The sequence below is a fragment of the Elephas maximus genome, chromosome 6 (genome assembly GCF_024166365.1).
Source record: "Elephas maximus indicus isolate mEleMax1 chromosome 6, mEleMax1 primary haplotype, whole genome shotgun sequence".
Classification (NCBI taxonomy): domain Eukaryota; kingdom Metazoa; phylum Chordata; class Mammalia; order Proboscidea; family Elephantidae; genus Elephas; species Elephas maximus.
This window is the reverse complement of record NC_064824.1, coordinates 49,004,481-49,029,641: the sequence shown is the minus strand read 5'-3', so window position 1 is coordinate 49,029,641 and position 25,161 is coordinate 49,004,481. Positions and strand designations below refer to the sequence as shown.

Genomic DNA, 25,161 nt, shown 5'->3' with positions numbered 1-25,161 from the left:
TTATCCCATTTAATCCATGTAACTACTCTGGAAAGTAGGCAGGGCACGGATTATTAGAACCAACTACAAAGAAGGAAACAAAAGCTCATCTACTTTATTAAAGGAAAATATATAATAATATATAATGCTTTTAAGCTAGATATTAACATGAAGCATACAAAACAATGCCTGGAATACAGTAAATGTTGATGGAATTAATATCAGTTATTAGATAGATACTATATAAGGCTGCCCCAACTATCAATGTATCTCAACCAACAATATGAAACTCCCAAATGGAAGAATTACAGTAGCTCACTGCTATCACCACGTCAAACCTGGCCATCTGCCTGAAGCCGCTTCTCTTGTCATCAGCAAATTTCCACCAATAAAATGGATTGTGGAGGAAAAGATCTTGTTCTGTCATATAGCATGCATGTTGGCATTATGGTTACAGTACAGAGTATGGAGTCGGTTAGCGTGGGTCCAAAGCCACGTATACCACTTTGAAGCTATGAGCTCTGGCCAATCGCTTCATCTCCCTGAGACTGGGTCTGTGTCTGTAGAGTGGTCTTTCTTCTGCTTTTGGATCACATTTTCCTGTTTCTTTGTATGTCCAGTGATTTCTTATTTAATGCAAGATATTGTAAATTTTACATTGTTGATGACTCGATCTTGTTTATTCCTTTAAAGAATGTTGGACTTGTTTTGACAGGCAATTGTGAATTAGTTTGATTTTTTTTTACAAGGAAACCTGGTGGCACAGTGGTTAAAGCACTAAAAAAAAAAAGCTGCTAACAAAAAGATTAGTGGTTTAAGCCCGCCAGCCGCTTCTCGGGAGAAACATGTGGCAGTCTGCTTCTGTAAAGATTTGCAGCCTTGGAAACCCTGTGGGGCAATTCTACTCTGTCCGATAGGGTCTCTATGAGTCAAAACTGACTCAACAGCAATGAGTTTGTTTTGGGTTTTGATTTTTTTCGAGGTTTGTCTAGAGTAGTGCTTTTTCTCAGGCTAATTTAAATCCTCCTCTAAGGCCTGGCTTCTCTGCGATCTCTACTCAATGCTCCATACATTCAGTGAGTTCTCACCACTCTGTCTGGAGGCAACTCCAATGATTCCTGTAAACTCTGGAAATTACTTGTCTTACAACTCGTTGGTAATTGTTTTTTCTTCAGAAATCGTGTCACTAGCCACCCTCATGAGGATTCACCCTACATAAACTCAGATTGATATGCAGCCAAAGACTCAAGTGGCCCCCCATGCAGGTTTCTGGGGCTTTTCTCTGTGTAGCTCTCTCCTTTCAGTTACTCTGCCTCACAAATTGTAGGCGAGTTGGCCTCTTGGAACTCTGATCTGTCTCCTCAACTCAAAGAGGTTGCTAGACTCTATTTGGGGCCCTTCTCCCTCTGTAGCAGTCTGGGAATTGCCTTCAGGCAAAAAAAAAAAAAAAAAATTCTGGGCAATGTTAAGACTCATTTTTCTTGCTTCTGTTTTGACAGGGATCACAATGCTGCACTGTGTGCTATCCAATATCTGAAAACAGTTGTTTCCTAAATTTTGTCCAGTTTTGTATTTGTTTATGGTAGGACAGTAATTCTAGACCATCTTTCTCTCTCATGACTGGAAGCAGAAGCCTCTAATGACATTTTGCACACCTCTATAAATTCATCTTTAAGAGAACTTGCAAGGAGTCTGTTTTCAAAACTAGCTTCACACCACTGAATAAAGATTCCCAATTACCCCTACACAGTTGTGGTTCACCCATGGATCATATAGGTTGTATTTGTATTTCACCCATGGATCATATAGGTTGACAAGATTATATTAGGTAAATTTACTTATTCTGTTTTTGAAAGACACTTAGAAAATAATCTGGGAGATCATTTGCTTAATGTAGATTATAAAATATGAAACTAACTTCACAATTGATACGGATATGACATCTACTTATTAAGTTGACAGAGATGTGTGGAGAGTGCAAAATGTGTTAGAACTGCTAAAAGCATTACCTACAGGGTGCAAGAATGGAAATACGGAAGAATTAATGTAAACTGGTCATGCACACAATAGTTTTTTTTAACAGCCTATAAAAACCAAACCAAACCCATTGCTGTTGAGTCGATTCAGACTCACAGCGACCCTGTAGAACTGCCCCATAGAGTTTCCAAGGAGCAACCCGTGGATTCGAACTGCTGACCTTTTTGTTAGCAGCCATAGCAGTTAACAACTGCACCATTAGGGCTCCTATCAGCCTATAGAGTACTCTATTATGTAAATATAGACTTGGATGAACATAATGATTTTCTTTCCCTTTCTATATAAGTCTCCTTTAAAGAATTTAAACCTTTGCTTTTTAACCATAGATCTAAGAGAAATCAAACAAGGTACTTTTGTATACGTTGAGATAAAATGTTATAAAAATAGGAGAAAAAAAATCAAACTCGTGCTGTCGAGTTGATTCCAACTCACAGCAACCCTATAGGACAGGGCAGAACTGCCCCACAGGATTTCCAAGGAGTGGCTGGTAGACTTGAACTTGGACCTTTGGGTTAGAGGCCATAAAACCAAAAACCAAACCCAGTGCCATAGAGTCGATTCCGACTCATAGCGACCCTATAGGACAGAGTAGAACTGCCCCAGAGAGTTTCCAGGGAGCAGCTGGTGGATTTGAACTTCCGACCCTTTGGTTACCAGCCGTAGCACAAAACCACTACGCCACCAGGGTTTCCAAGCGGCCACAGAGGGCTCCAAGGACAGAAGTGAGGTGGAAAGGTGTTGGTTGCTTAATTTCATTCAGCTCATGGAGGGTGGGAAAAGCAGTTCAAAATGGCTTTTACATCTCCCACTTTTTCTACCTCTTCCTTTTACCAAAGTTAAGGAGAATAAAAGAGGATGGAGTTAAGTGTTTCTGGTTTCTCTGTGGAAGCGGAGTAAACCCCAGGTTCTTTCTTCCCACCTGTTACCTCTAACAAGAGTTCCAGACTAATTATTATTCTCATCAGATGACTTAAAATCAAAGAAAGGTTCAGACGTCAACCCTCTGCTTTTATATATGTGAAAATGAGAGCTCTAGGGTTTTTTTTTTTTAGGGTTAAGACTCAGTGGTTGAGAAGAGCTTGGCTGCTAAACAAAAGGCTGGCAGTGTGAATCCACCAGCCGCTCCCTGGAAATCCTATGGGGCAGTGCTATAGGGTCACTATGAGTCGGAATTGACTCCACAGCACTCGGTTTTTTTTTTTTGTTTGTTTGTTTTTCTTCTATCTTTACACAACGTTATCTCAACATATACAAAAGTACCTAAGTGGCTCAGTAGGTAAGCGCTCAGATTACTAACCAAAAGGGCAGCAGCTGGAATCCATCAGACGCTCCTTGGAAACCCTATGGGGCAGTTCTACTCTGTCCAACAGGGTCGCTATGAGTTGGAATCCACTCCAGGGCATTTTTTTTTTTTTTTTTTTAAAGAGGTTAAATATCTTACCCAGCTTAGAAAATAACACATGGAACAAAAAACACAGACATCGAGTTACCTAATGACTCACGTATATTCCAGTTTTCAACCAAATAGTTCATAATACAGGGCTGATTTGCGACACCTTGATAGCCTGGGACATAGCTATTCAACGTGTATAGACAAAGGACTGGAAGAGCTGCTGAGAACATTCCCTGCTTAAAGGCAACGAGAATCTTGAAACAATGGGAAACACAGCCAGAAAGGATAGTTGGGGCCATACTCTAGAGGACAATGAGTCTAAGGTATTTGGGCTGTCCTGCTCCAAGTTTTAATGGCCACTAGAAGTATTTAAACAAGATGGAATGGTTGCTTCAGGCAAGACTGACCCGAAAGGGTGAGAGAGAGAAGGGACAACATGTGAGGTAATAAAAATGTTCATGAGCCTAATGACTGCCTAGGCAAGACAACTGGCTCCATCTGGGTATCGGGGGCATGAGACTCAAAGAACTCTTTGGCTTCCCTCAATAACCTTTAGGGAACGCCAAGTTTTTGAGGGCCAGGATGTGGGACTTCCGGTGTAAAGCACGTGAAGGGATAGGCACTGGCATTCGATAACATGTTTATTTACATTATGGCTCTGTAGCGGAAATACAGAGAAAAAGACCCCTAAAACTCAGCGGGGACGCTACAGCAATCTGTCAAGGGCCACCTGCCCTGACCCACAGCAACCGCTGACTGGAATCCCGGCTCACGGCTGCGGCCTCCAAATCGCCGCGTTATGCAAATATGTCAGACCCCGGCGAGCGCCCTTTCCCAGGCTCCGCCCATTCGATCGCGCGCCTGCGCCCCCAGGCCCCACCTCCTTACTTCCCCCGCCCGCGTGGTCGCCTCCACCGCAGCCGCCCGAGAGGAGCTGGGGGAGGACGGTGGCCCGCGAGGTTCGTCGCAGAAAACGCGGCGGCGATGTCCGCGAGCCAGGCGAGTGCCGCGGCGGCAGCGGCGGGGCCTCGCGCGCGGCAGGGCGGCCTGGGCTTCGGCCTCCCTCCGGTTCCCGGGAAGCGGGCCGGCGGCAAGCGCGGGAGCAGCAGCAGCAACAGAGGCGGAGGCTGTGGCGCGTCTCTCTCCTCCGCCTCAGCCTGAGCCGGGGGAGGCCAGGCGGCCCGGGTGGCTGGAGGGGGGTCCGCAGCCCGAGAATGGGAATTCTCTTCACCAGGATATGGAGACTGTTCAATCACCAGGGTGAGGGGCTGTGGCCGAGGGTATATGGGTAGGGGAGAGGGTCAGTCCTGGCCGGGTGGGGTGGGGGTCTCCGAATACTTCCGGAGCGTGGGCGGTGCGGTAGGGCGCGACTGAGCGCCGGGGGTGAGCTGCGGCGCTGGGAACCCGGGGCGTTCGCCCCTACTCCTCAGCTTGGGCATGGTTTCCAACTCGCAGCCCTTTCTAAGTCCTACGGGGCCTTTCTAAGAAATCCATCTTGCAAATACACCCATTGCTCTGATTTAGATTGGGAGTGGAAAGGTTTCTTGCCCCACGTTCGACCTCCCGGGGTGGCACAGCCTCGCCTGTCCTTCTCCAGCAGTTGTGCTTGAACGACACAGAAATGCTGGGATTCTCTGAGATGAAGGTTGTAGGTTATGGCCCTGGCTGCAACACTGAGCTATTGAGGGTTACAGAATGCGGAAAACATGAGGAATAGCTGTTGAATTGCCCGGTGCTCCTAAGGAGCCTTCCCTCCATCCTAGCCTTCTTTTTGGGGGGCTCGTCTACGTTGTGAATAGTGATGGACTTCTCTCCTTTTGCCTTATTTTTATCTGTGTTTGTTAAGTAAGATGAGATTTTTCTCGTGTTGCTTATTTAATTAGTTTTTTTTTCTGAGTTAAAAATGTTAAAGTGTTTGAATGAAAGCAGTTAACCGTATACCGTGTGAAACATATGTTAGCTGTAGGTATCTAGCAGGCTATTAAGTATGGAGTGTATTATCATACACAGATGCGTAAATTCATCCTAACTCTTAAGCATGGCCTTGAAATGCATGTCAGATTTATTGAAACTTGTTACAAAACGAGTGTATAAAACTGGGAAAGAGGATACAACTTAAATAAAAATATTTCATAGTTACTAAGATACATTGTAGTGGTATACTTTTTTTTTTTTAAACTAAGATTGGTTGAGTCATCATTCCTACTGTCAGTAACTTTGTTTTCGTTTTTTTTTCTTGTGTAAGCTCGTGGTGGTGTCACATCCCAAAGTTTTCTACTTATGAATGGTGGCTTCTGTTACATACACCTACTACCCCCACCTCGTTCTTCATGATTCAGCGCCTCCTATAAGAAGGTGATGGGAAAGGACTAGAACTGGACTTGTAATGCTTGTGTATCTTAAAAAAAGAATGATAGGGTAGATCACATAACACTAAATGGAAAGGTAGCATTCCAAATAATTTTTCTGATAGTGACATTTTTCGTAAAGTGGAGTAAACTCTTTCTCATCCACACTATCTCTGGCTGTCTGTCTATTTGGGGAGAGAGAATGGGAAGCAGTCACAGAACCTCTCCAGGCCTAGCTGTTCTCACCTGTAACTCCAGGGATCCCAACTGAGGGACTGTGGAATCTACAGATCTTGAAAACCTAGTTTCTAGATCACAGGTACCTTGTCTGTAAAATAAGTTAAAAATTTATCTGTAAGACTGGTGGTGCTTTTAAAGCAGGTAAGATCTAGTTTTAACATACATGATTTTTTTTATCATTTTTAGCAAAGCTAATGTTACAACCCTGCTATGAGTTTTAGAAACTCTTGCTTTGTTAATTGAGCTCTAGTACTGCAGAAAAATAGCTCTCTCCACTTTCTATTTTGAGTCAGTGATAAAATTGTTTCTGTAACTTAAGAATGAATTAGAGCTTTGCCCACAGCTCCTTACCAATAGTAAATAATACTGTTCCGTGCATTGTGACTGCTAAACATTGCTAAAAAAAAAAAAAAAAAAAAACCATTGCTAATAGTAGTGCTCTTATTACCTGTATTTTGTGATAATTTTTGGCTGAACGTTTACTTTGGTGTTGGGAAGTTAATAGCCAGAAGGATTAATGAAGTCAAGTTCTAGAAAGTTAGATGTCAGTATTGTGAAAATGTGAGTGACGTCTTTCTACTCTGCTACATGATGTGCTTATCTTATCAGTAGTGTCACTTTTTAAAATATTCACCGTTAAAGCTAATACTAGATACTTGTTGGTATATTTGGTTCTGTGTTAAATTGGATATGGATGCTTTATTTTATCTTCAGAAGAAACAACACACTTCTGTATTCTTTTCACAGAAACTCTTTGGAAGATTTTGGGGTATTACGTAATTTGCCATGCTGAAGTTTGGATAGGTTGAGCGCCCAAGAAAAGCTAATTGGGCACTGCTCAAACTAGAAAATCCAGAGATTGCATTAGGCAATATTTAGTTTCAGTAGAGTGTGAACTTTCTTCTAGATGTTGTCATATACATCATCTTTTTTTTTTTTTTTTAATGTTTCAAGAATCCTTAGAAGTAATTGTTCTTTTCCCCTGGCAAGAGGAAACTGAGGCTCAAGGAGAGTGATTTTCCCGGGTCACACAACTAGTATATGCCACAGCCAGGCAAGTTAAAACATTTAAGGAATGCGTTGAAGATTCTTGGTCTTGTAAAAGAAGAGAGTGACATCATTTTCTCCCTGTGAGGTTTTTTTCCCCTTTTTCCTGTTAATGGTTCCTCAGTAAGCTGTAAGTCTTTATAATTTTAGGACTTTCAATTGTCGTTGATAGGTGCTGTCGAGTTGATTTTGACTCATAATGACCGCATATGACAGAACTGTCTCTCATAGAGTTTTCTTGGCTGTAGTCTTTATAAGAGCAGGTCACCAAGTCTCTCTCCAAAGATCAGCTAAGTGAGTTCAAACTGCCAACCTATTAGTTTGCAGCTGAGCGCTTAACTGTTTTGCTCCTTAGGATTTTGAATAGTGGTTATTAATGTCTTTTAGTAGAGAAGGGCTTGTGATCAGTGCTTTGTTTATAAATATTTTTTAAGCACCTGCTTTATGCCAAGAACTTTTTAGGTGGTGGGAATAAGGCAGGTAACAAAACGAAACCCCTTGCCCAATGGAGCTTTTTATTTTGTTGTGGGGTGACAGAAAATTAACTCCATCTCTACAAATAAAAAAATTTTTTTTTTTACTACAGATAAAATAATAATAGTTACATTTCCTGACTTATGCAAGGTTAGATTCTAAGTGTTTATTGTGGGTCAGTTGATTTAATCTTCACTTACTTGATTTTGCAATAATCCAGTGAGGTAAATACTATTCTTCCTGTTTTACAGGGGCAAAGAAACACTAGGTAACTTGCTTAAAGTCCTAGAATTAAAAGTGATAGACCTGGAATTCTAACCAAGATTGTCTGGTGCCAGAGTCAGTGCTCTTAAAAGCACTTTTCTTTGCATAAAAAGGAGGATTCACATTAGATAAAAGGAAGAACCTTCTTACACTAAAGTGAACTGTGAAAGAAGTTGTGGAATTTCCCAGTTAATAGCTTTATTTGTATTTCTCTTCTGATTGGTACCTTTTGTCACTCACCTGCTTGGTTCTTAGAAAAGGAATTGTGAGTTGTAAATGAATGAGTGCTGGAGAAGCCACCCGTGTGTCAGGAGTCTGGTACTGGGAAACCTACCTCTGTTTCTGATTTTATTTATTTATTTTTAATTGCATGAGAGTTCAAAGATGTATAAAAAAGCACTTAGGGAAGCTGAGTAGCCAAAGGAGTGGACTCTGCCAACTATTAATGTATTACCTAACTTTAAAATCAGTCTTGTTTCCTGCTCTGTGGAAACGGAGATGGGCCCTTCAAAATTTTTCTTTTGCCACTTGACACAAAGTTAAGCTTTGTGGACAGCACCCGAGGGAGATACTGCTGGAGAAAAGGGGTTTTCTTCCTGGTTACTCCACCTGCTTCTGCAGCTCAAGCATCATCTCCAGTGTCCGGCTTTCGCACAGCATAGGGGCCAGCAGCAGCCAGCAGCTTCCCCCAGCACCCACCTCAAGTGGTTTCATAGCGAAGGGCCACCATGGAAACACTTCCCAGTGAACAGCTTTCTCTAGCACCTTAGAGAGAAGATCTCTAGCAAGTTTAACTAGCATGACACCACAGCACTGTCTCTGCCATTCATTGAGCCGCGGCCATTCCCTCCAAGGCCATCCCTGAGGTGGTTCTTCCGTGGGTGTTCTGTCTCAGCCTCAGGGGTGGTGGATATTCTTACATGTGAGCTTTACACTTACTTAATACTACAAAATCCCCTGTTACTTTAATCCCCTGTTGTAGTTATTTATTTTTTTAAATATTAGACTTTCCCTGTTCAAATTATTGTGCAGTTTCTATCTCCTGATTGGGTTTCTAATTTTGCCCTGTATAACCATTGCTTTGTTTTAGCAATCTCTTAGTGAAAAAGAGCAGTTCCCCCCGCCCTCGCCCCGAAACTTCATCACCATTGGTATAAACAGCAACTTTATTTTCAAACTCTTTTTTGAATTGATGGTGTTTAGAAATCTTGAAAATTGAATTTTTAATACAAAGTGATTTGGTTGTTCAGATACTTCACTGTTAACCCTTATGTCATCCAGATCTGATTATTTATTCACTCATTGAAAAATACTTTATTAAGCACATGCTTTATTCCAGGGTCTGTGTAGGCACTGAGAGAATGGTACTGAACATGGCAGGAATGGGTCTTCTGCTCTCTGTGAAGGACTTAGCTATGAGCTGGGAGTGAAGTCAGGATGACTTCCATTTTTTCTGGCTTTGTGTTTGTATGGATGGTAGTATGATTGATTCAGAGATAGAAGGCCTTCAGAATGAGTTACTTTTTTTTTTTTTTGCTTTAACTACAGACTGGTAGGTAGAGGCATATATTGATTTTTAGAAACTGGCAATGAATGGAACTGGTAAGCTGCATGGACATGCAAGAGAAAATGAAGGAGAAGGGAAATAAAAGTAAGGAGTATTTCCATGACAAAGCAGTAAAGTATTAATTGGGAAACTAAAGCCGAAGTGATAACTCGAAATTCCATCCAAGTATGTAACAGCGTGTAGTCATTTTGGCTTATCTCAGTAAATGCAGGTATGCTGTTGCATCAAAACAAACCTGTTGCCAGTCCAGTCAATTCCAACTCATAGTTACCCTATAGGATGGAGTAGAACTGCCCCGTAGGGTTTCCAAGGAGTGCCTGCTGGATTTGAACTGCCAACCTTGTGGTTAGCAGCCATAGTACTTAACCACTACACCACTGGGGTTTCCTATAGGTAATACAAAAGAAAAATCATATTGACAGTGACCCGTTGTAAGCACAAACACTTCTGATTCACATGCATCAAATAATTGGAAAGGCCAAAAATTTTGTTACATTTGCCCACAATGAAATTACCTTTTAGTATGCATGTATCAGTCCCTGGGTGGTACGAAGGGTTAGACATCCTGCTGTTTGCCAAAATGTTGGTGGTTTGAACCACGGCTTTGAGCCGTTATTTTTTCTGTTCCAGGTATCATACTGGTCTAAAAATTTTTTTAAATTTGGTTCTTTTCCGGTTTCACTTCGTTGACCATAACTGAACCGATTCAGATCAGTTTTTTACTCTACGATCTCAAATTTATATTCTGCAAATGGATAACCTGGGGTAATTTAATCTGAAGAAATATGGTTACCAAATTCGTTCCTTATATTGTACATAATACCGCATTTTCGTATTAACTTGAATTTTGTTCATCCCAAGCTTTGTAATTAGTATCGAAAGTAGCAATATTAAACTATTTTTCCTACACATTTATTAATTAAATCTAAAGTGACAGTGATGTTCAGTTTTAATCACTGTCTCAAAACATGTCAATAGAAAGAAAAACATGATGTAAAATATTTTTTTAATATACTAGAATTTATTATAGCACCGAGTCACTTTAAAAATATTGTTGTAATAAACACATTCCTAACATACTGTATAAATATTAAATCGAAGATTTGAAATGCTATTTTAGGAGGAGATTCTCAACTTAATACCATAAAACACACTGAAAACACTTGACTTTGGTATAGGTGACATTTCACTACTAACACTTAATAAACCAAAAAAAAAAAAGAAACCAAACCCATTGCTGTCGAGTCAGTTCTGATTTACAGTGACCCTATAGGACAGAGTAGAGCTGCCCCATAGCGTTTCCAAGGAGTGGCTGGTGGATTTGAACTGCCGACCTTTTGGTTAGCAGCCCAGCTCTTAAGTACTGTGCCATCAGAGCGCCAACACTTAATAAAAAAAAAAAAAGAATTTATTCACAAAATACTAGAAATACAAAGTGTGCTATCACATCTAATATGTCAATACCTAAAGGCAAAGTGCAATAAAATATTTAATACTTTAATATCGCCCCAGTTTTAAGCTGAAGAACTGCCATAATAGTACATAAAATAAACATTAATTACAAATATGAATTTAATTTATATACAATTTATTTAGAAAACATCATTGCAGTAAATCATAATTGTTGTTGTTAGGTGCCGCCAAATTGGTTCCTACTCGTAGTGACCCCTTGTACAACAAAATGAAATATGCCTGATCCTACTCCATCCTCACAATCATTGCTATGTTTGAGCCCACTGTTGCAGCCACCGTGTCAGTCCATCTTGTTGCGGGTCTTCCTCTTTTTTGCTGACCCTCTACTTTACCAAGCACGATGTCCTTCTCCAGGGACCTAAGTACACCTAATTAAAAGAATGTATTTTAATATTTTTTCATTTAAGTTATCCGTGTTGTTTGGTGAGATAATTTCAAACCTGAGAAAGTTCTTTCAACACTGACCTGTGTAGCTGGTGAACCAAAAACTGTCATAGCAGTTTCATATAACTAAGGATATTGTGAGCAGTTTTATTCCCAAAATTCAAGAATACTTTTTTTCTCTCAACTCTTTGTATACCATCAAAGCTTGTTAATGTAGAGTCATATAAATAGAACAGTTGTTTGATCTCAGTTAACTCCTTTTCTTTCATTTGGGGAAAAGCATCTCATCAACACCATCATTTGAAACAAGAGAATTTCCTGAATTGCTTTCCTTTGTTAAACTTTCAGTATTGCTCTTTTTCAGATTTTCTGTCATTTCCCGAATGCTGTTTAAATGTAATATGGCCTTCACCTTAAATTCAGAATTCGTGAGAATTTGATAATCTGAGGATCTAGATAAACTGCTCCTAATACACTATCATTTTCAGTGATAATTTTTTCACTGACATTAAATTTTTCAATCAATATGTTTCCAAATGTATTATTAAGAGTACTTAATTTTAGCTTAGTTTCCACCTACATACCAAAAACATCACTCTGGTTAATTGTTCACTTTGTAGTCTTATAGTACCTTTCTTTAAAGGTTTTAAAGTTTCCAAATTTAATTTCACATATGCCCATTTGTCATTAGAAAAGTAATATTTCATATTATTCTCAGCTGAGATTTTTGCATCCTAGTAAGATTTCTAACATGGTGTATATACTACTCCATCTTGTTGGGTAGTCCAGTACATGTTTCCTTAGATTATTTTCTGAAAATTTGGTAGACAGTGTTGGAATACGAAGTCTTTGAACAAGTTTATGATATTTTCCTAAGAATTCTTCCAGGTCAGCATCCTTTATTGCATGTTTAATAAGTAATTAAAGTGTGCGTGCAGCACGGTTTATACCAGTCTTTTCTTGTGAACATTGTTGCTTTCACCACATTCTGCAATGGTTACTGTCTGCAAGTCAGAGTGCACCAAATCCGTCTTCGAAACTGTCATTTTGCGCAGACATTCGCTGTTCAATTTCACCGTCATTTTCAAGCAGATCAACAAATTTAATCATATTAAAACCATTACCCATGATTACAGAATAAATCTGTTGTAAATCGATCTTGTGGGCTCTAAAATTTGATACTCAGTGTCTTTTATGTACAGATTTGTGTGTCTTTTAATTCTTTCATTCCCAGTGTCAACAGATTTATCTTACTGTCTTGTGCAAACTGAGCATTAATTCCCAGAACTGACCAACTGAATCTACTTTCTACATCCACTTTCAAAGAGAATAATTGTTTTTCCAGGTTACTACTAATTTTGGAGGTGAATTTTAAGGATAAATGAGGTATCATTTCCTTAGTGTTCTCTAAGTTGATTGATATTTTGAACAAGTGAAGCAATAATTAATTGAATTAAAACTTTTATGGAATTCTGAATATTCAAATAACTCAAAAAACCGTAACAGTGACTAATTCAACATATACATCAACAATTGTTTATCTAATTTCACCTTAAGGCATTCAGGAATGGCAAACTTGTCTAATGTTCTTTGTTGCTTATTCTCAACACTTCCGACACTTTCTTCAGTCTTCTCTGTCTTCTTGCTTTGTACTGCATTGCATTCATCCATATAATGACACTTTAGGTGCCTCTCTAAATTCGCTGTGTGGCCTCCAGTCATATCTGTGTTGCAAATTTTATACGTGCTTTTATTTTCAGTGTTTTCATACTTGAAAAATTCCATCACAAATTTTCTCTGATTTGTCCCAGACTAGAATTCAAGGGATAAGAAATAATATTAACATTGGGGCATATTTTATGGTCACTAGTCCTGGTGGTGCAGTGGTTAAGTTTTGGGCTACTAACCAAAAAGTTGGCAATTTGAGTCCACCAGCCACTGCTTGGATACCCTATGGGGCAGCAGTTCTGCCCTGTCCTGTAGGGTGGCTATGAGTCTGCATCAACTTGACGGCAATGGGTTTGTTTTTTTAATTACATAGGAGCCCTAGTGGTGCAGTGATAAAGCATTCAGCTGCTAACCAAAAGGTCTGTAGTTCAAACCCACCAGCCACTCCACGGGAGAAAGATGTGGCAGTCTGCTTCCGTGAACACTACAGCCTTGGAAACCATATGAGAGGGTTCTGCTCTGCATACTCTAGTTCATTCTGTACCAAAACCACCAAACCAAACCTCTTGCCGCTTAGTCAATTCCAACTCGTAGTGACCCTATAGGACAGAGTAGAACTGCCCCATAGAATTTCCAAGGAGCACCTAATGGATTTGAACTGCCAACCTTTGGTTAGCAGCTGTAGCACTTAGCCGCTGTATCAGCAGGGTTTCCTCATTCTGTACAGTGGCTGTAAAAGATGAAGTGACTTGAAACTGTTAACCCCATTTTTTTTATCCTCAACAGGCAGCTAACCTATATTACGAGAAGACGGAATCCATCTGCTATCAATGTCTTCTGACATCTACTTTATCTTAGTGTATATCTGTGTGTTATCTCACAATAGTTTTTTCCACAGCAGTTTTACCTTCTTGGCATGTTCATCTTGTGGCCAAGTATGATAAAAACCTTTCTTCAGTATTTTTTTTCCCCCATAGCTAGCCCTTCCTTAGAGAAAGAATGTTTAGAATCAGGAAAAGTCCTATGGGGCATAGCTAAAATAATGAGACACTTGGAAAAACACCTATACCAAAACCCATGTCCAAATAAGGGCTGTCACCTTCAAAGCTATTATGTTAGGAAGCTGGATAGTTTTCCCACTGATGCTGTTACTCAAAATACCTTTTGAAATGCTTTTTACAATTTCTTTGGAGACATATTTTCAAATCATTCTTATCATTGAGTAATTGCACTTCATTTAAGATCACAGAAAGTACACTCTTTTTAGCTCCCTTTTACCTTATGCCCAAGATGATACCAAATGTTCCCCCTCCCCCCTTAAAATAAAATTTATCTTTAGAAGTTAAAAGATATGCCACCATTGGGAATGTTCAAAATGGTGCACTCCAGGGCTTTGAAAGCAATTACAAAAGAAGAGTGGAAAAATATTTTGAAAAATGGTAGCATAGTTAGAATAAGTGTTTAACCTCTTTCAAATGATAAAGGACCTTGTAAGAAACTGTTCTATATTGTGGTCTCTGTGTATCTTATTTATACATACACACACGCACAAACATACACATGTACATTCATGTGCACGTGCGTATACACACACACACAGGTGTATATTTTAGCCACTCTTTATAGTTACGTATCGTAGATTCTGGCCTGTGTTTGTATGGTTTGTCCTGTTAATTTTGTACTATTTTTAGGGTATCATTTTTCTCATTGGTTGGAGTAATTTATATTTTTTTCTGAATATTGGCAAGTCTATAAATTTAGTCCTGCAGCCGGTACATATGTAGGTGGTTGTTGTTAGGTGCCGTGAGTCGGTTCCAACTCACAGCGACCCAGTGTACAACAGAATGAAACACTCCATTCCTGCGCCATCCACACAATTATTGCTGTACTTGAGCCTGTTGTTGCCACTGGTGTGTCAGTCCATTTCATTGAGGGTCTTCCCCTTTTTCGCTGACCCTCTACTTTACCAAGCATGATGTCCTTGCCTGGTGACTGATCACTCCAGATAACATGTCCAGAGTATGTGAGATGAAGTCTTGCCTCCTTTGCTTCCAAGGAGCCCTCTGGCTGTATTTCTTCCAAGACAGACTTGTTCATTCTTTTGGCAGTCCACGGTATATTCAGTATTCTTCGCCAGCACCGCAATTCTAAGGCATCAATTCTTTGGTCTTCCTTATTCATTGTCCAGCTTTTGCGTGCAGATGAGGCAATTGAAAATATCACGGCCTGGGTAAGGCTCACCTCAGTCCTCAAAGGGACATCTTTGCTTTTGAACACTTCAAAAAGGTTTTTTGCAGCAGATTTATCCAATGCAATACATTGTTTGATTTCTTGACAGTTACTTCTATGGGTGTTGATTGTGGATCCAAGTAAGGTAGGGCGTTACAGAATGATGTTTCTGGAATTTAGAAATAAGGTGACATTTTGATAATGATATTAAAAACAAGTTTCAAGTGGGAAGCTAAAAACTTTGATCCAAGTCAGAGATCAGAGTATGGCCTGACGTGAATTTTGCTTGTATTAGATTTATGGATAGGTGCTTTTTTTCCCATAGAACTGAAGAAAAGATATGCTATCAAAAGGGAGATGCTTACTTTTGGAACACAGGAAAATGTTGAGTTCGGCAAAATTGCCTTACCTTTTTAAAAAATTTCGCAGGTGGAAAGGTACCCTACACTGATGCAAGCATGACCCTACTGTGAAGATGGGTTCAGTCATCATCTTGGCCTATAACACTTCCTTTGATTTGATTCCATGCTCCTCAAGTAATCTTTTGATTTAATTCATCCTCTCTATATACTTTTCCTTAGGACAACACTGCACTTGTCTCGTGATTTTGAACATTTGGTCTCATCGTATGTTACTCATTTAGAATTCTTATTTATTTGTCACTTCTGTAGGTTGCCGTCTCTGAGTCCTGTCTGCTCCGGGATAGGAGCAGGATTGAGTTTGTGGACTTGGGAGACTAAGGGTCATATAGTGGGTAAATTTGTTAGAGGAATGCCACCTGATGAGGCCTCTTGGTGGTCCGTCAACTGACCTTCCCTTGGCATGCCCTCTAACCATTAACTCGTCCACTTTCAACAAGTATCGTCTTTGTAGTTGAGCATTCTCGATTCTCTTACCCTACCACCAGGAGTTACTGCTCAGTCAGTTTCAACTCTTGGTGACCCCATGTGTGTCAGAGTAAAACTGTTCTCCATAGGGTTTTCAGTGGCTGATTTTTTGGAAGTAGATCGCGAGGCTTCTGGGTGGACTTGAGCCTCCAACTTTTCAGTTAGCTGTTGAGCATATTAACTCTTTGCACACCCAGGTACTCCTCTTTCACCCTAGTCATCTTTAAAGTTGAAATAGACTGAGTTCTAGGTTACTCAAAGGATTTTTTTCGGCATAGTTGTTAGTTAAGAGCTTGGCTGCTAAACAAAAGGTCAGCGTTCAAATCCACCAGATACTCCTTGGAAACCTTATGGGGCAGTTCTACTCTCTAATAGATTCACTGTGAGTCAGAACTGACTCAGTGGCACCTAACAATAGCGTGGAGGGAGGTAGTCATGACCCTTTAGGATCCTAGTGGTTCTAAGCTGCCTGCTCTTTCATCAAAGTAATAGATGATTAGATTAAAGTGGGTTGCAATTACATTTTTCTATTTCTTTGATCTTATTTTGTATAATAACAATTAAAAAAACACCAAACCCATTGCCGTCAAGTCAATTCTGACTCATAGTGACCCTATAGTACAGAGTGGAACTGCCCCACAGAGTTTCCAAGGAGAGCCTGGTGGATTTGAACTGCTGACATTTTGGTTAGCCAGTGTAGCACTTAACCACTGCACCACCAGGGTTTCCTTTGTGTAACAGGAGGTACCTATATGGTGTTAGGAATTCCATTCTGTAGTAATTGGCAGTATTTGGGAATCATCTACCATCTGAATTGAATGAAAACCCTTTTTCTTCAAGACTACCTTACTCTGAGGTATTGTAATCCTCAACATTTATTGTTTAATTAATGGGTATTAATTAATTAAACATTTGTTTGGCATGTCCCTTGTGCTAGGAAGAGTTGTAGTCACTAGGAATGTACAGATGATTAACATGTGGTTTGTATACTTAAAGCATGTCTCACTAAGCTGGAATTAATGCATATAAGTATGATAAGTACTATATTAAACCCGTTGCCGTTGAGTTGATTCCAACTTATAGTGACCCTGTAGGACAGAATAGACCTGCCCCATAGTGTTTCCAATTAGTGGCTGGTGGATTTGAACTGCTGATCTTTTGGTTTGCAGCAGAGCTCTTAAACACTGTGCCACCAGGGCTCCAAGTGGTATATTAAACCCTACCCGTTGCCGTTGAGTCGATTCCGACTCATAGCGACCCTATAGAACAGAGATGTAAAGCAAAAGAAAGTGGTTAATTCCTCTTGGAAAGCTTGACCTAAGAAGCTTTCCCTAACTGGAAAATTGGAGAACATAATTAGAGCATAGGTACAGACCATGAGTAGAGGCAGAGAAGTGTTTGCTGGGAACATATGTGCCAGTTTGCGTGTGTAGGGGGACTGGCTTTAGCTCCACTTTAGATACCTGGTGGTAGCCATGATAGATCAGGATGAAGCCTAGTCAGTTTTTGACTGGCTTTATTTATAAGGCTGTGAACTTGTACCTTGTCTCCCTGTCAAAAATGAAAGCCATTAAGTAAGAGAGTGGCATTATCAGATCTATAGTTTAGAAAAATTACTCTGGAAACAGTGGGAAGATGGGTTGGAAATAGCCCACTTAGGGAAGGTTTTACAGTAAGATGATGAGGGTTTCAACTAGGACAGTGAGGAGGAGACGGCAATTTGAGGATATAATTTTGAGGTAGAATCAACAGAGCTTGATGACAAATTAGATGCTGAGGTTGAGGGAAAGGATGAAGAAACTCCAAGGGCATCTGAATTAATAGCAGCACTATATAAAGCAAATTAGGGAAGAAAGAAGTAGAAATAGGTTAGAATGTCAGGTTTTGGATATGTTGAGTGACACTACGTCTGTATACTAGGTAAATTGGAGCTTAGGAGAGAACTGGGAACACAGGCTGGTGTTAGACACTGCTCAAGTGCTATCTAAATTATTACACAGCCATGAAAGATAGGGAGAACTGTTCCTGCTTTGTGTTGAGGAAACTTAGGCTCAGAGAAATAAGACATTTGCCCAAAGTCACATAATTCCCTGTATTTTTCCATAGTGTTTCTGTTATCTGTTGCTACGTAATAAATCTAAATTTTGTGACTTAAAGCAACAGTATGTTATTATCTCTCATGGTTCTGTGAGTTGTCTGAACGTAAGCTAGGAACTTCTAGCTTAGGGACTTCCGTTTGGTTGCTGTCAGATGGCAGATCGGGTTAGAGTCACTGAAGGCTCCACCAGGCTGTATATCCAAGATGGCTTTTTTATTCATGTGTCTGGGGTCTCAGCTGGAATGGCTAGCAGAGCTGGGGGCTGACAGTACATCTTTTTTCTACAAGGCCTCTCCGCATGATTAGCCTGGGCTTCCTCATTCAACAGCATAGCCTTCTTGGGGTAGTTGGACTTAAGTGGTGGCTGGCTTGCCCTAGGGTGAGTATTCCAAGGGAGCCAGGGAGCAGCTGCAGGTTGTTTAATGATCTAGCCTCTTAAGTCACAGGTCACCATTTCTGCTGCCTTTTGTTAAAAGCAAGTCACAGGGCTAGCCCGGATTAAGGGCATGGATATCCAGTGACTATCTTTGGACACCACATTCTCCCATACACTGCTCTTTTTGGGAATGGTTGATAGATAGCATAGAAATGGATGGATCTTAAAGGAGCCTTGCTAAAATGTGAGAGGATGAATGTTTCAAGAAAGAAGAGTCACTGGGGGGAAAAAAAAATCAAGATACAGAGGAAGAAAACTAGGAGAAAGTGAGGCCACAGAATCAGGGGAGGGGAGGTGTCACTACCACCATAGCCATAGGTCCTTAGGTTGGTTTGTCATATCTAGGGAGCGTTATGTTAGAAGGGTGCATTATAGCTTAAATGTACTCATATGCTGGGGCCTGACCTTTTGCTACCCTATACAAAAGGCTATCCTTTGTTTTTCTTTCCCATTCACCTTACCTCACAGGTACATGCCAGTTGAAGCCTAAAATTCCAGTCATAACCTGAGTGGTTTAATCCATTGTAAAGCATTTACACTTAAGTCATTTGTAAATTGTTGTGATTACATTTGGCATACATTACTGAGAATAGGCTTTCATAAGGGCAGAGTGCCTCAGTTCTCTGTGTAGAACGGGGAGTGAGGGAAGGTAAGACTAATGGCACGTTTCTGCTGGCCTTGCTAAGATGGTCTTTTGAATTCTAAGAATGTATTAAATGCCATACACTGAATTGTACCATACACAGAGAAGAAATCGGTGAAATAGGGAACTTCTGGATTTTTGTTTATAATTCATAAATCACCGTTTTTTTTAAATTTCAGAGCACAAAGTTATCATTGTTGGGCTGGATAATGCAGGGAAAACTACCATCCTTTACCAATTGTAAGTATTAGCTATTTTTTTTAAAAGTTATTTTTTTGTTTTTAGTTTTTCTGCCTGGAAATTCTTTGATTAAGGAAGACAATAAAAAATTATTTGGAACCTTAAGCTACTCTGTAAGAAAGCAGGCTGGCCATAAACCAGAGAGCAGATTTAAGCAACTGTTTCTAAGCAGCTAGAAATTTATGACATTGGGTTTGTCGTTCAGTTGTTTCACGCTAAAGCTCTTTTGCAAACCCTTAGCGCTCTCTCGTTTTGAGTTAGTGGAAAAGGGGTCTTTGGGTATAAAATATAAAAGGAGGTCATGCTGATTTGTCGCTTTATTGAAAAATTAGTCAAACAAGCTAACTTCCTTGCTAATTGTAACATATATGAACTGTTTGGTTTTTTTTTTTTTCAGTTCTATGAATGAAGTTGTACATACATCCCCTACAATAGGAAGTAATGTAGAAGAGATAGTGGTTAATAATACACGTTTCCTAATGTGGGACATTGGTGGCCAAGAATCTCTTCGTTCTTCCTGGAATACTTACTATACTAACACTGAGGTAATGTTTCTTAATACACTAAAACTTCTGTGAACCCAATGCTTGGGAAATGCCTATATTTTAACCCTAATCGTAGGTTAATATAAGAGTTTAAGCATAGTAGAATCTTTGATTCCCTGTTTTAGAGTCATTGGTTTGTGTTTTTACTTTTATTGAACATCTTTTAGGAGAATTGGTAATTGATTAGTCTGATTGTGTGTTGATACCAGAACTTGTCTTAAAGAGTTGTTTTATAATGAATTCCATCTCATGGTTTGTAATTTCATTTATTTCTTAATATTTATGTTTGGCTGAGTGGAAGAAATCGTACTTATATGAGAGCTTTGGTGGTTTAAATTCTGGCCAAAGTTTTATTGTGCATTTTCTTTCATGCAACACAAATACACATTAATGAATTCTTTTTCTTTTGATTATAAAGCAGTTTAGACATGATCATACGTTTTTATTTACATGTTACTTCCCAAGAGAACATTTCAGGTCTGTGACATTTGAGAGCTTCATTGTATAGACCTTGTGAATTAAAAGACTGTGACATTTGTTTTTGTAAAGTTGATTATAAATAAAACGTATATCCATAAAGTGTATGAAAATGGTCTTAAGTGTCTTTCTGATGACCTGATCTCCTAACACTGCATTAAGCATTTGTTCATATTTTTTTGGAGGAAAAAAAACCAGCCAAACCCATTGCCCTCAAGGTGATTCTGCCTCATAGCAACCCTGTAGGACAGAGTAGAATTGCCTCATAGGGTTTCCAAGGAGTGGCTGGTAGATTGAACTGCTGACCTTTTGGTTAGCAACCAAGCTGTTAACCGCTGTGTTACCAGGGCTCCATATGTGGTTAGTGGTCCTTTGTATAATGTTGCAGGTTTCAAATTCATGCCAACACCTTGAAAATTAACAGCTTTATGAAAATATCTTGCAATAGGGTGGATTTTTTAGTAACAAAGCCACCCATCAGTAAACTATCAAGTAAGAGGAGAGGTATACAGGAGTGATTCTCTTATCTATCTGCTGTCTTACTGTTTATGAAATCTGAAGAATTAAAAAAAAAACCCTGAAAATCACAGTAGATTATTTGGAAATCAAAAAAACTAGGTTTGAAAAATAAATGGTGGCATGTTAATAATAGGCAGTCAGGATAAACTTGGGCACTGCAAATGTCATCATAAAATGAGTAAGTTAACTTTATAGCTGTTGCTGTTGTCCCTGGCCTTTTTGGTGGTTGTGGCGTTAGGGAAGAGGTGCAGTGTGGCTCAACCCGCACAGCTCCTTTCTATATATTTTACCACATCTTCCAATGCCAGCCTCATTGTCAGTTTAGGAAAGGGTGTGCTTGCAGGTAGCTGGTGCCATTTATATAAAGAAAACAACATGGTTTTACATAAAGACTTGATCTTTTCATTTGTTGACTTTTTAAAAGTTGATCACATTAATTTATTCCCATAAACGTGCCTTTTAGGTTTTCAAATTAACGTTGATAAATATCTCCCTAGAAGAAGAATTTAGGACTCTAATATGTTTGTTTCTTATGGATTTATAATGCAAATAGATGGATATAGGCTCATTAATACTCAGTATATTAATTTAGCAAACCAGCATCTGTTATATATTGGTTACAATATCAGCATCATATTTTCTCAAAAATTAGTATATATTCTTGACCTAAAAGTGGATCAGATTTTTAGGTCTATTGACGTGCAGTAGTATCTCTGGTTTCCTAACAATACCATAAAATTCTAATTTTTTGACATTTGTAGCCTGTAAATCAACTAAGCACGTATTAAATTTCACAAATATCAAATGATATGATCACTAATAATTTTTTCTTTTAATTATTTTTAGTTTGTAATAGTTGTTGTGGACAGTACAGACAGAGAAAGGATTTCAGTAACTAGAGAAGAACTCTATAAAATGTTGGCACATGAGGTAAGTAGTATTTTTGCATTAGAGGTGTGGAATGTTTGTATAACACTTTTTCTTTCTACTTTCTATGAGGGTAGTATCTTACTTCAATTTTAAAAAACATATGTTTATTTATTGGCCATGCCTGCTTTATTATTTTGATACTTCCGAAATTGAAGGTGTATTTGAAAGCAGCAGAAAGATTGTGGAGTCAGTTGTGGAGCTTTATTTCAGTTACATAAATTTGGTCTAGAAGTTTTCTTGGTTAAAGGAATTCCTAAATGTGGCTTTTATTTTTCATTTTGGATAGATTATTTTTATAGAGGATTAACATTGGATGTGAGATTTTAAAGTACTAAGGTACATAGCATGTCTTGATTGTTACTTGGTTATCAGACTGACATTTAAATGTTACTGCTCTAAATAACCCCAATAAGAAATGAGATGGGCGATATCATAACAGACCCAACTGAAATTAAAAGAATCATACCAGATTACTATGAAAAATAGTACTCTAACAAATTAGAAAACCTAGAAGAAATGGAGGAATTTCTAGAAACACACTACCTTCCTAAACTAACACAAACAGAGGTAGAACAACTAAATAAACCGAGAACAAAAGAAGAAATTGAAAGGTAATTAAAACACTCCCAACAAAAAAAAAAAACCCTGGCTCTAAAGGCTTCACTAGACAGTTCTACCAAACTTTCAGAGAAGAGTTACCACCACTACTACTAAAGGTATTTCAGATCATAGAAAAGGGTGGAATACTCCCAAACTCATTCTATGAAGCCAGCATATCCCTGATACCAAAATCAGGTAAAGACACCTCAAAAAAAGAAAATGACAGACCTATATCCTTCATGAACTTAGATGCAAAAATCGTCAACAAAATTCAACAGCATGTCAAAAAGTTAATTCACCGTGACCAAGGGGGGTTCATACCAGGTATGCAAGAATGGTTCAACATTAGAAAAACAGTCAATGTAATCCCTCACATAAATAAAACAAAAGACAAGAACCACACGATTTAATCAATTGTTGCAGAAAAGGCATTTGACAAAGTCCAACACCAGTTCATGATAAAAACTCTCAGCAAAATAGGAATAGAAGGAAAATTCCTCAGCATAATAAAGGGCATTTATACAAAGCCAACAGCCAACATCCCCTAAATGGAGAGAGCCTGAAAGCATTCCCCTTGAGAACGGGAACCAGACAAGGAAGCCCTTTATCACCATTCTTATTCAGCATTGTGCTGGAGGTCCTAGCCAGAGCAGTTAGGCTAGATAAAGAAATAAAGGGCATCCAGATTGGTAAGGAAGAAGTAAAAGTATCTCTATTTGCAGATGACATGATCTTATACACAGAAAACCCTGAGGAATCCTCAGGAAAACTACTGAAACTGGTAGAAGAGTTCAGCAGAGAATCAGGGTAGAAGGTAAACATACAAAAATTAGTTGGATTCCTCTACACCAACAAAAAAAACATTGAGGAGGAAAACACCAAATCAATGGCATTTACAGTAGCCCCCAAGAACATAAAATACTTAGGAATAAATCTAACCAGAGACATAAAAGACCTATTCAGAGAAAACTATAAAACATTACTGCAAGAAACTAAGAGAGACCTACATAAATGAAAAACATACCTTGCTCATGGATAGGAAGACTCAACATTGTGAAAATGTCTGTTCTACCCATAAGCGATCTATAGATACAATGTAATTCCGATCCAAATTTCAATGACTTTTTTTAATGAGATGGAGAAACAAATCACCAATTTCATATGGAAGGGAAAGAGGCCCCAGATAAGTAAAGCATTACTAAAGAAGAAGAACAAAGTGGGAGGCCTCACACTACCCAATTTTAGACCATATTATACCACCACCGTAGTCAAAACAGCCTGGTATTGGTACAACAACAGATACATAGACCAATGGAACAGAATTGAGAATGCAGACATAAATCCATCCACATATGAGCAGCTAGTATTTGACAAAGATCCAAAGTCAGTTAAATGGGGAAAAGACAGTCTCTTTAACAAATGCTGCTGGCGTAACTGGATATCCATCTGCAAAAAAATGAAATAAAACCCATACCTGACACCATGCACAAAAACTAACTCAAAATGGGTCGAAGACCTAAGTATGAAATCTAAAACAATAAAGATCATGAAAGAAAAAATAGGGACAGCGCTAGGAACCCTCAGAACATGGCATAAACAGTATACAAAACATTACTAACAATATACGAACACCAGAAGAGAAACTAGATAACTGGGAGCTTCTAAAAATTGAACGCCTATGCTCATCCAAAGACTTCAGCAAAAGAATAAAAAGATTACCTACAGACTGGGAAAAAGTTTTTAGCTGTGACATTTCCAATCAGCATTTGATCTCTAAAATCTATATGATACTGCAAAAACTCAACAACAAAAAGATAAATAACCCAATTAAAAAATGGGCAAAGGATATGAACAGGCACTTCACCAAAGAAGACATTTAGGCAGCTAACAGGTACATGAGGAGATGCTCATGCTCATTAGCCATTACAGAAATGCAAATCAAAACTACAATGACACACCGTCTTACTCCTGGCATTAATCCAAAAAACCCGAAATAATAAGTATTGAAGAGGCTGCAGAGAGACTAGCACACTTATATACTGCTGGTGGGAATGTAAAATGGGATAACCACTTTGGAAATCGATTTGGCATTTCCTTATAAAAGCTAGAAATAGAACTACCATATGATCTAGTAGTCCCACTCCTTGGAATATATCCTAGAGAAATAAGAGCCTTTACACAAATAGATATATGTGCACCCATATTCATTGCAGCACTGTTTACAATAGCAAAAAGATGGAAGCAACCAAGGTGCCCATCCGCGGATGAATGGATAAATAAATTATGGTATATTCACATAATGGAATACTACACAATGATAAAGAGCAATGATGAATCTGTGAAACATCTCATAACTTGGAGGAATGTGGAAGGCATTATGCTAAGTGAAATTAGTCAGTTGCAAAAGCACAAATATAGTGTGAGACCACTATTGTAAGAACTCAAGAAATAGCTTAAACACAGAAGAAGATATTCTTTGATGGTTACGAGGGTGGCGAGGGAGGGAGGGAGAGGGGTATTCAGTAATTAGATAGTAGACAAGAACTATTTTAGGTGAAGGGAAAGACAACACACAGTACAGGAGAGGTCAGCACAACTGGAGTATACCAAAAGCAAAGAAGTTTCCTGAATACAACTGAACACTTCAAAGGCCAGAGTAACAGGGGCGGGGGTCTGGGGACCA

At 39.0% G+C, this 25,161-nt stretch overlaps 1 protein-coding gene across 2 annotated transcripts in view; it reads left to right on the top strand.

Annotated features, from left to right (window-relative positions):
• Positions 1-4,305: 4,305 nt before the first annotated feature.
• ARL5A (ADP ribosylation factor like GTPase 5A) overlaps positions 4,306-25,161 on the top strand; it is a 31,846-nt gene continuing 10,990 nt past the window's right edge. Inside the window, exons 1-4 of one of the 2 annotated variants that reach the window (XM_049887237.1) lie at positions 4,306-4,669; positions 19,347-19,407; positions 19,805-19,952; positions 21,795-21,878. In XM_049887237.1, coding sequence (XP_049743194.1) covers positions 4,624-4,669; positions 19,347-19,407; positions 19,805-19,952; positions 21,795-21,878 — 339 coding nt within the window. In that variant the 5' untranslated portion in view covers positions 4,306-4,623. The remainder of the gene's footprint in view (positions 4,670-19,346; positions 19,408-19,804; positions 19,953-21,794; positions 21,879-25,161) is intronic. The other variant, XM_049887239.1, reaches the window with a different exon arrangement.